Raw genomic sequence first — 12,260 nt, 5'->3', positions numbered from 1 at the left:
CACACGAGCATTTCATTAATTTTCATTCTTTCTGAATTTGTGCTGTTTTTACCTCTGTGTTAGTAGATTGGATATCGCCAAATTAGATTACTAAAAGTCATAAAAATTATCACAGAAAAAAAACCCTGCCTGACCGCATCCATTTTCAGTTGACCATGAAACCAGAAGCGTAACATTAACTTTTTTTGGCCTTAAGCTCAGAAATTGATTATTGCTAAAGCTCAGAAATTTCATTTCTTTTAGGGGGGGATCACACAAGAACAAAAACGATTGTCACTTCCAAGATTGGTGGCCTTACTGCATTCACCAAAAAGAAGAGCACGTGTATCAGTTGCAAAGTGGTGCTAGACCAGGATGGTAAGTAGATGAAGCTTTAAGAAGAGCACGGAGCACGGTGCATCAGTTGCCAAGTTGTGCTAGACCAGGATGGTAAGTACAATGTACATGAAGCTTTAAGAAGAGCACGGATCACGGTGCATCAGTTGCAAAGTTGTGCTAGACCAGGATGGTAAGTAGATGAAGCTTTAAGAAGAGCACGGAGCACGGTGTATCAGTTGCTAAGTGGTGCTAGACCAGGATGGTAAGTAGATGAAGCTTTAAGAAGAGTACGGAGCACGGTGCAACAGTTGCTAAGTGGTGCTAGACCAGGATGGTAAGTAGATGAAGCTTGAAGAATAGCATGGAGCACGGTGCCTCAGTTGCCAAGTTGTGCTAGACCAGGATGGTAAGTAGATGAAGCTTTAAGAGGAGCACGGAGCACGGTGCATCAGTTGCAAAGTGGTGCTAGACCAGGATGGTAAGTAGATGAAGCTTTAAGAAGAGCATGTAGCATGGTGCATCAGTTGCAAAGTGGTGCTAGACCAGAATGGTAAGTAGATGAAGCTTTAAGAAGAGCAAGTAGCATGGTGCATCAGTTGCCAAGTGGTGCTAGACCAGGATGATAAGAAGATAAGTTTGGTTTCATTGAACTTTCCCTTGAAGACATATCTAAAAAGTTGATGTCCAATCTAAAACATCAAGTAACGTGAGTGCAAAGTGGCCATTTGTCCAGTCCCTAAAAGTTAGAATGTAGGCATAAGAGTTCTCACAACCACATCCACTTGAAAATTTTAATAATTTTACTACAATTATGTGCAAGATCAAACTGGCTGGAACGGGTGTTAGAATAATCTTCGCTTTCCACAAAACTAAGCTCTGGTCTTCTCCAATAGGTGCTGCTGTCTGCAGGTACTGCAAGGAGAAAGAATCGGAAATCTACCAGAAGGAAATCTCTCAGCTTCACGCACTCGAGGAGAAGTTTTCACGGCTTTGGACGCAGTGTCAGCGCTGCCAGGGGAGCTTGCATGAGGACGTATTATGCACAAGGTAAGGCCTCTTTGGTGATTATATGTAAAAGTCAGTGATGTCAAATTTCTTATTTTTCGCGGATTTTAGACTTTTTCTTCTCTGAGTTGGTATGGTTACTCTGCTTTCTCTGGATCTTTGAATATTCAAAATCGGGACCAAATATAAGCAATAAGGAGGCACTTATGTGCAAGCGAGAGCTGATCAAAGGGGAAGATTCTCACCAAAAATAATTTTCCGATTCAATTAAAAATAAAAATAATTATTCATTTATTTATTTAATAATTAAAATAATTTTTTAATTTTTTAAAGACTTTTTCCTTAGACTATTGCCATCCCTGATAAATACTGTGCCGACATGTTTAAGCCAGTTTATAGGCGCCTGTACAAATGGCCTATTTAACCTGTATAATGCCAGCGTCTAACCGACACGTCTCAATCGGCTAAAGCACGTCTACACGGTTGGAAATGTTCATCAGTCAAAAGAATTATTCAATGATGAGGAGTGAAGCCTCATGTGGACCAACCCAGTGTCATTGATGGTCACGTACCATGACCCCCAGTTCCTTTTTTTGCTAAGGCACTGATGAAGAGAATTCTATGTCATAAAAAGTACTTTCTTGAAATAAGAACTGTTCATCCTATTTTCGTCTCCTTTCAATTGAAGACTGAAGTAATTCTAAAAAGGTGGAGAGGTGGTTGAACGTGGAAATTAATCGCTAGGTCATTTTCATTTCAGTCGGGATTGCCCGATCTTCTACATGAGGAAGAAGGTGCAGAAGGACCTTGCTGATCACGACAAACTTATCGAAAGGTTCGGAGTGCCAACTTGGTAGTACGTGGAACCTACCTAAGCAGACACCTCTCTACTAAGGAACCCTCTCTATTAAACACACTGGATTTGCTCCCAAATTTATCATTTTCACTCAATTTGACAGTCAAGGACATCTCTCAATTAAGGACAGGCTCCCAAGGTTGTCCCTAATGAAGAGGTCCAACTGCATCAGTGATCAAGAGAAATTCATTGAATAGTTTCGGGTGCTGACTTGGCAGTGAAAGTGATCAGGACATTGACTTTGCAAACTTTGTCAAAAAAACCCATTGTGTTCAAACGAATTTGAGATGGAACGTAATTTCTTATGTGCCGCATGAGTTGATGCGATGGTCTGTAATAATAATGAATACTGTTGTGTAGAGCTATGCACTGTAAATTATGTAATAAGTTTCCAGTTGACAAGTACAGTACACTTTTAGACAGTGTAGGAAAACTGAGTGATATTTGTGGGGGGGGGGACCAGAAAACTCATACTTGATAATTTAAATACCGATTACGTATTGCAGCACAAGCACAAAATCAAGTTGGAAATTTGAATGTGAGATGCCATGGTGAACTCAACAATTCATGATAGGAATGTTCAACCTTTTCAACCTTACAACTTACATCTGCCACTCGGAAATTGCAAGGTTACGAAATAAATTGAGCCTTAAAAACTCGCAAATGCGATCACGGCATACTGGACCTTATTGGTGTTTAAAGAAATCGTTCTGTATTCAGATGTGAAACTAACGATAATTGTAAATGTTTACATTTTCCTTATTTTTTTGCCACTGTCGAGAAAATGATCAAGTGAGTCACTGCCTATTTGGTTTTCACAGAAAAAACATTAACACAATGTTATCTTGTCGACTAATTGGAATAAATAAAAGTAAATTTTTTGTAATATTTGATACGGAATTTATGAAGTGATATATACTTTCTATATGGAATAAATGACATTTCCTTTAAATATTTGCAGATTTGTTTATTTATGCTGTAGATACCGCAAATAGTGCACTGCATATACTGCAAACCGTTTGTTGTATTTACTACAAACAGTATGCTGTTTATACTGCGAATAGTATGCTGTATATGCTGTGAACGGTATGCTGTATGTGCTGTGAACAGTATGCTGTTTACACTGCGAACGGTATGCTGTTTACACTGCGAACGGTATGCTGTATATACTGCAACCGGTATGCTGTATATACTGCAACCGGTATGCTGTTTATACGGCAACCAGTATGCTGTTTATACTGCAACCGGTATGCTGTTAATACTGCAACCGGTATGCTGTATATACTGCAACCAGTATGCTGTATATACTGCAAACGGTATGCTGTATATACTGCAAACGGTATGCTGTATGCTGTGATACTGCAAATGGTTTGCTGTATACCGCAAACAGTGGGTGACTTTAAAGTTTCGAGTTAACACTGGTGTTAACACTAACACTGACAGTGAGAGTCCTCTGAACACCAACTTTATACGCTGTCCGAGGTGTTGGTATTAACATTCGTTGTTGGTGTGAACCAAGTTTAAAGTTGGTGTTGGTGTTCAGTGTTAACACTAACACTGACACTAAGAGTCATCTTAACACCAACTTTATACTCTGTCCGAGGTGTTTGTGTGAACCGAGTTGAAAGTTGGTGTTGGTGTTCAGTGTTAACACCAACACTGACACTGAGAGTCGTCTTAACACAAACTTTATACTCTGTCCGAGGTGTTGGTGTTAACACCCAACTTTAAACTCTTGGTGTTGGTGTGAGTTTAAACAGGTTGGGTGTAAGAATCAATGTTACACCGACTGGAACACCAGGTGTAAGCTTAAACCGTACTTGGTGTTTACTTTCCTAAATTTGCAGTGCATTTTCTATAAGCACTAACACTAACCCCCTAGGGGTTAACACCGACGGGAGTTTAAAGTTAGAGGTGTTAGCAGCCATGTTGTTTGTACCATTTCAACAAGTTGTGGCAGGAATACTTCAACAAAGATGACGGCCAAACCACAGGTGGAAAGCTGCAGAAAGCAGTGAGGCTGTGGAGGACCACATGAGGCTGAATGAGGACCAAATTGATGAGGTGGCAGAAGAATTCCGGGAGAGTAGAATAGCTACCAACCCTCGTGCTTCGCGATATGTATTAGGTTTCCTTCCGTGCAACTTGACGCAAGGACCCAACGCGACGTGTAGCGGCAAAATAGCGAAGCTGGCGAAACATTTATAACGGGTCACCGTGATCTCATTATGGACTTATAGCGCGATTATGAGGTTGTAACTATTTTGCAGTATATTGTCATGAGGAAAGAAAAGCACGCGACCTAACACCAACCTATTTATTTAAAGTGATAATTAGAAGGTTATAGTTCAGGAAACGTTAATAAATAATCATTCCTTATCGTCTTTTGAGAGCATTTTTTTTATTGTAAAAAGTATATGCTACGTCACAGAGTCTCTGCAATGGTAATTTTTATCACAGTAGTCTCGCGCAGCCAGACCTTCTTCACTTATAAGTCTGGCGCAAGCCAGGCGTTCTGTGTACTAGACGTTTTCCACCACAATGTATCTGGGCCGAAGAAACACTGCGCAAGATTACCTCGAGCTGGAGTTAAGATAAGATTATGCTAATGACTCGAGGAGCATAATTCCTCATTGAGTTTTTTGTGATTGAATCTGAAAATTTTGAGTTCTCATATCATCCCTTTGGTGGTTGTGATAAACTTATCTATTTTTCGGCAGACCCTCAACAAGAATTAAAATGACTCTGGGCACTGTTCTCTTTCTGCTAGAGCTTTATTTATATCTATTTTACAAAAACAATTGGAAGGAAAAATATTTTGTACACACAAAATAAAGAAACTTTGATGGGAGTCCAGGTTCGGTCAATTTAACTCAAATTGTAGTTGGGGTAACAGCCTGAACTCGGTTGAGGTGAATTTTATCATTCTAAGCAGTCTAAGACAACTCTCTTAAGAACAAATTGAACTTCGTGTTTTACCAAAAGTCATGAGCTATTTTGAGGGATGGCAAAGTTCGAAAGTTTTTTGCTGAACAAATCCTCTTGCTGTCAATCCTCTGTTTAAACAGAAACAAGGCTAATTACATTTGTAGTAAACTTCTTGGTTACACCAAAGCAGTTACAATGCTAGTTACAATGATAGTGATACAATGTACAGTCCATCATGATGTCTCTCAATCTTGCTCTACATCCGTCATCAATCCTGTGTTTAAACAGAAACATGGCTAATTACATTTGTAGTAAATTTCTTGGTTACACCAAAGCAAGGCTACAATGCTAGTTACAATGATAGTGATACAATGTACAGTCCATCATGATGGCTCTCAATCTTGCTCTACATCCGTCATCAATCCTCTGTTTAAACAGAAACAAGGCTAATTACATTTGTAGTAAACTTCTTGGTTACACCGAAGCAAGGCTACAAAGCTAGTTACAATGATAGTGATACAATGTACAGTCCATCGTGATGGCTCTCAATCTTGCTCTACATCCCTCATCAATCCTCTGTTTAAACAGAAACGAGGCTAATTACATTTATAGTAAACTTCTTGGTTACACCAAAGCAAGGCTACAATGCTAGTTACAATGATAGTGATACAATGTACAGTCCATCATGATGGCTCTCAATCTTGCTCTACATCCGTCATCAATCCTCTGTTTAAACAGAAACAAGGCTAATTACATTTGTAGTAAACTTCTTGGTTACACCAAAGCAAGGCTACAATGCTAGTTACAATGATAGTGATACAATGTATAGTCCATCATGATGGTTCTCAATCTTGCTCTACATCCGTCATCAATCCTCTGTTTAAACAGAAACAAGGCTAATTACATTTGTAGTAAACTTCTTGCTTACACCAAAGCAAGGCTACAATGCTAGTTACAATGATAGTGATACAATGTACAGTCCATCATGATGGCTCTCAATCTTGCTCTACATCCGTCATCAATCCTCTGTTTAAACAGAAACGAGGCTAATACCATTTGTAGTAAACTTCTTGGTTACACCAAAGCAAGGCTACAATGCTAGTTACAATGATAGTGATACAATGTACAGTCCATCATGATGGCTCTCAATCTTGCTCTACATCCGTCATCAATCCTCTGTTTAAACAGAAACAAGGCTAATTACATTTATAGTAAACTTCTTGGTTACACCAAAGCAAGGCTACAATGCTAGTTACAATGATAGTGATACAATGTACAGTCCATCATGATGGCTCTCAATCTTGCTCTACATCCGTCATCAATCCTCTGTTTAAACAGAAACAAGGCTAATTACATTTGTAGTAAACTTCTTGGTTACACCAAAGCAAGGCTACAATGCTAGTTACAATGATAGTGATACAATGTACAGTCCATCATGATGGCTCTCAATCTTGCTCTACATCCGTCATCAATCCTCTGTTTAAACAGAAACAAGGCTAATTACATTTGTAGTAAACTTCTTGCTTACACCAAAGCAAGGTCACAATGCCAGTTACAATGATAGTGATACAATGTACAGTCCATCATGATGGCTCTCAATCTTGCTCTACATCCCTCATCGATCCTCTGTTTAAACAGAAACAAGGCTAATTACATTTGTAGTAAACTACTTGCTTACATCAAAGCAAGGCTACAATGCTAGTTACAATGATAGTGATACAATGTACAGTCCATCATGATGGCTCTCAACCTTGCTCTACATCCCTCATCAATCCTCTGTTTAAACAGAAACAAGGCTAATTACATTTTTAGTAAACTTCTTGCTTACATCAAAGCAAGGCTACAATGCTAGTTACAATGATAGTCATACAATGTACAGTCCATCATGATGGCTCTCAACCTTGCTCTACATCCCTCATCAATCCTCTGTTTAAACAGAAACAAGGTTAATTACATTTGTAGTAAACTACTTGCTTACATCAAAGCAAGGCTACAATGCTAGTTACAATGATAGTGATACAATGTACAGTCCATCATGATGGCTCTCAATCTTGCTCTACATCCGTCATCAATCCTCTGTTTAAACAGAAACAAGGCTAATTACATTTGTAGTAAACTTCTTGGTTACAGTGAAGCAAGGCTACAATGCTAGTTACAATGATAGTGATACAATGTACAGTCCATCATGATGGCTCTCAATCTTGCTCTACATCCGTCATCAATCCTCTGTTTAAACAGAAACAAGGCTAATTACATTTGTAGTAAACTTCTTGCTTACACCAAAGCAAAGCTACAATGCCAGTTACAATGATAGTGATACAATGTACAGTCCATCATGATGGCTCTCAATCTTGCTCTACATCCCTCATCAATCCTCTGTTTAAACAGAAACAAGGCTAATTACATTTGTAGTAAACTTCTTGCTTACACCAAAGCAAAGCTACAATGCCAGTTACAATGATAGTGATACAATGTACAGTCCATCATGATGGCTCTCAATCTTGCTCTACATCCCTCATCAATCCTCTGTTTAAACAGAAACAAGGCTAATTACATTTGTAGTAAACTTCTTGGTTACACTAAAGCAAAGCTACAATGCCAGTTACAATGATAGTGATACAATGTACAGTCCATCATGATGGCTCTTAATCTTGCTCTACATCCGTCATCAATCATCTGTTTAAACAGAAACAAGGCTAATTACATTTGTAGTAAACTTCTTGGTTACACCGAAGCAAGGCTACAAAGCTAGTTACAATGATAGTGATACAATGTACAGTCCATCATGATGGCTCTCAATCTTGCTCTACATCCGTCATCGATCCTCTGTTTAAACAGAAACAAGGCTAATTACATTTGTAGTAAACTTCTTGGTTACACCAAAGCAAGGCTACAATGCTAGTTACAATGATAGTGGTACAATTTTCAGTCCCTGATGATTGCTCACAACCTTGCTAAACACATTTCAACATCCCTCTGTTTATACAGAAACTGGGCTAATTACCTTTGTAGCACTACTTGGTTATACCGAAACAAGGCTAAAATGATAGGTGTATTTACAATAATAGTGATACAATATCCAGTCCATCATGATGGTTCACAATCTTGCTATACATGTATACCGCTCATCAATCCTCTGTTTATCATCAGTGTCAATAATATTAGATTTAAAATCTAATACCAGTACAAAAAAACTCTGCGCACTATACAATGCTTTCTTGAAATCTCCTTCTCTCCTTCCTTTTCTAAATATTTCCATTATATCTCTTTGGACAGTTTCTTTTTAAAGTTTCACAACATATTATTATCATAATTCTCTGTGGACAATGAAGTGCTTTCTTGTAACCTCAATCTCTCCCTCCAATTTGAAATCATCTTTCAAGTTTCTCTGTGGACAGTTTCTTTTTAAAGTTTCACAACATATTATTATCAAAATTCTCTGTGGACAATGAAGTGCTTTCTTGTAACCTCAATCTCTCCCTCCAATTCGAAATCATCTTCCAAGTTTCCCTGTGGACAGTTTTTTCTCTCATGAATATTTCTCATTATTATTATTATCAAAATTCTCTGTGTGGACACCTTTTTTTCGCAAGAATATTTCACAATATATTATTATCAAAATTCTCTGTGAACAACAAATAACTCTGAAATCGCCCTCTCTTCAATTTCGAAACCCTTCACGAAATTTCTTTGTAGACACATCCGATTCAAAAATAAAACTATTAGCTAAATTTCTCTGTTGACATGTGTCAACAACCTTCTTTTACATTTGAAATAGTTTTCCTTATTCTTCTGTTGACAATTGAAATTCAAAAATGTTTCAAAAGATATTTTAGTCAAATTTTGTAGTGGACAAAATCACCCTAACTTTATCTCCCTTCTATCTCGAAATCTAGCAATTTTCTCAGTGGACACTTTCAAATCGTAAATATTTGAATCAATTTTTTTAATACCAAAAAGCATACACAAGATGTTTAACGGCTCAGTCTCAAAGCCATATCTTTCTGTGGACTAAATAATATCATAAAAAGTTCATTTGTCAAAGCCCATCTTTTTCACTGAACCAAAATATGTCCACAAAATGTTTCATTTCTTTATATCAGAATATGTACACAGAAATCTTTATTTCTAGATTTCAAAGCCCTTTTCCTTTTTCAGTGCACCAAAACACGTCCACAAATGTATAATTATCTATAGCTCAGTTGATCAAAATCTGCATGTCTACAAATATCTTTATTTCTCAACTTCAAAACCATTTTCCTTTGAGTACCAAAAAGCGGCCACAAAATGTTTAATTTCCTAGTCCCACAGCCATATTTTTCAGTGCACCAAATAATGTCCACAAAATGTTAGTAATCAATATTTCCACGCCACATTACTCAGTGGACCAAAAACGCCCAAAGAATTCTCAAATTTCGAAATGTTTTTCAGGCTCAAAGCCATATTTTTCAGTGGACTAAAAAAGCGTCCTTAAATAGCTTACTTTTCTATTTCGAACAGAAAAATTTTTGTGCACGAAAACATGTTCACAAAATGTTTAATTTCTTTGTCACAGGCCCATATTTCTCTCCTCAATTTCAAAGCCATATTTGTCCGATGACCAAAAGGCGTCCACAAAAGGTTTTAATTTCTCATTCTCATTCTCACGTTTTTCAATGTTGTCCACAGAGAGATATAATATGAATCTAGAAATGGAACAGAAAGATGAGATGGCCTTTTATCCCTCATGATTTTTGGTTCAAAATTCGAAGAGAATATAATAATTTTGTTAACATTTTTAGTTTAATTGTCCACGGAATATTAAAGAAATGATTTCGAAATGGAAGACAGATATTTCAAGAATGATGTCTTGCCCACTGAGAATTTTGCTGGTAATTCGATTCAAATTTTTTTACTGAAAGTGTCCACAGATAAATTTGGCAAAAGTTTTCGAGGAAGATATTTTTATTCTTGAAAACATATTGTCCACAGAGAAATGTCCCATTCAAAGCACAAAAAATAAATTTTTGATTGGAAAACCGAAAGTTACAAAAAAGTGTGGCCTTGTAAGTCAGCCTGAGTACATTGTCTGGTACTGGTGACTTGATTTTCTTTCCGTTGTGACAATTTCTATGTTGTAATTTAAAGAAAATCATGTTTAGCTACATAATCGAACACAGCGTTACCAAAGTGTTTGCAGTTGCTGGACGTGTAGTGGTAGGTGCGGAAGAGCCATTTCTCCTCTTCAAGCCAGGTTATCAGTTCCTTAATCGTCTTGTTCCCAGCGTCGGATTGCACTTCAGTAATTTTCCAATAAGTTTGGCCCTTTGACAGCCTGGGTGCCTGTCGGTAGCTGTCCCGCACAGCTTCTTGTTCCTTGCTCCGTTGAATGGTAAGGCCTTCACAATTTTTTTCAATCGACCACCACCAAGCATCTGTTTGAAAAACTATGAATAGGTGGTAAATAAGCACAAAGGTCAGCTGTTTCTCGGAGAGAGGTTTCTTATAGGTAGTAACAGTCCTTATTTTCTCATTCGCGTCAAGATCCGATTCAAGTAGGTGTTTCAGTTGGTCGTTTGTTATCCAATACTTTGAGCACATTGCGTTGAAGTAGGCGTAATATTTACCTTCTTCATCAGGTATTATCTTGTCTCCACATACCTTCCCAGGCTTTGTGATTTCAAGTGCCGTTTCAGTAAGATATTCGAACATTTCGGTAGCAAAATCATAACAGTTTGACTGTCTCCACTGTTTGGACCTTTTCTGTAACCATGCAAGTAAATCACCAAATGTGACCTTTGCACAGCTGCTATGTTTTTTAAAGTCTTCTTTTGGTCCGTCCACGTTTATGCGCGTTCTGTCCCGGCAAGACTTTAGTACAGCATCAAGGTCTTGGCTTTGCTGGATTGTAATACCCTCATTATTAATCTCCAGGGAGAACCATGTTTCAGTATCAACTCTGACAACCAAGAAAATGTGTGTGCCATGTTTAAAAAAGGGCACATGTTGATTGAATGGTACATAGTCTTTCCAGTTTTTTGTGTGTGCTGCTGTATAAACTCGGACTCGAGTTATCTGTCTTTGATGGATGGATGTTGTCAAACTCTTCATCTTGCTCAGAAGCTCGTCGTCAGGAAAGGTGTGTTCTTGCTTTTCTGGTTTGTCTGCTTCGGGGTCGAAGAACAAGGTTTTGGTCCACGCGTTGCCGGTCTTCTGGTTCAATGAGCTGTCACTTGGGCTAGATGGAGACGATCCCATGTTGGTGTTTTTATACTGAAATAGATTATTGTTTTTGAGGGTATTGTCCTGTCCCTTTCCAGGGCTACAATAAGTTGGTGCGGCTGTATTGTAATTTTGACGACGTTGGGCGCCCCCTAATTGAAGCAATTGATATCGAACCGGAGGTATTGGTTGTCTCACCAAACCGCGAGGGTGGGGCTAAAATGTAGACCAATACCGAGGCGTAGCCGAGGTTTTGGTCAATATTTTAGCTCCACCCGAGCGGTTAGGGTGAGAGGATTAATACCGACAGTGAGGTATCAATTTCTATTCTAAAACATCTCAAATCTAATATAGAATAAGTGGTTTTTAAATGCTTTTGAAATGCTTCCACAGTTTGCACCAACCCAAGCGGTTTGAATTGTCTCATCTAAACTTCTGTGGTGAAAACTGGCTATATACATGTCCATTAAAAAAGAAATATTCTCACTAGGGTGTTTTAGAATCGACCGTTAAACTGTGTCTGTATACATTTATAGTGTAATTGGGAGCCCTGCATGTCCCTTTCAAAAATACTGTGGTTTCACTTTTATAACATAGCGACCTTCACTGATCTGAAGTATAAATTCTCCCAACTTGTAGCGGTAATTCTTTTCATGTATTGCATAGGCCCTCTTATAATGGATAACTGAGGCATTCAGATGACCGTGCACGGTATTCATTCATTCTTAAATCATTATGACACCAGACAAATTGGTTTTAGGTCATTGAAATATGGCAATAGGACACTTTTCCGTCTACGAACATGAACATAGGCCAAGTAGAACTTTATTTTCGTTTGGTTCTGTATTTTATTACATATACTGTACTTCTGAAAAAATTACTTACAAGGTCAAACATTCCTCCGTTTGCTCCCGGAAAAATGAGAAATAAAAACCAATCAATTACTCAAATT

At 38.0% G+C, this 12,260-nt stretch overlaps 1 protein-coding gene across 1 annotated transcript in view; it reads left to right on the top strand.

The window, feature by feature from the left end:
- Nucleotides 1-3,103, top strand: part of LOC135492489 (DNA polymerase delta catalytic subunit-like) — a 28,184-nt gene extending 25,081 nt beyond the window's left edge. The window contains exons 20-22 of the mRNA XM_064778997.1: nucleotides 244-357; nucleotides 1,212-1,365; nucleotides 2,084-3,103. Of these exons, the coding sequence (XP_064635067.1) occupies nucleotides 244-357; nucleotides 1,212-1,365; nucleotides 2,084-2,180 (365 nt within the window). The 3' untranslated portion in view covers nucleotides 2,181-3,103. The remainder of the gene's footprint in view (nucleotides 1-243; nucleotides 358-1,211; nucleotides 1,366-2,083) is intronic.
- Nucleotides 3,104-12,260: the final 9,157 nt, after the last annotated feature.

Source organism: Lineus longissimus, chromosome 8 (assembly GCF_910592395.1).
Source record: "Lineus longissimus chromosome 8, tnLinLong1.2, whole genome shotgun sequence".
NCBI classification, from domain to species: domain Eukaryota; kingdom Metazoa; phylum Nemertea; class Pilidiophora; order Heteronemertea; family Lineidae; genus Lineus; species Lineus longissimus.
This window is presented reverse-complemented; position numbering and strand designations above follow the sequence as displayed.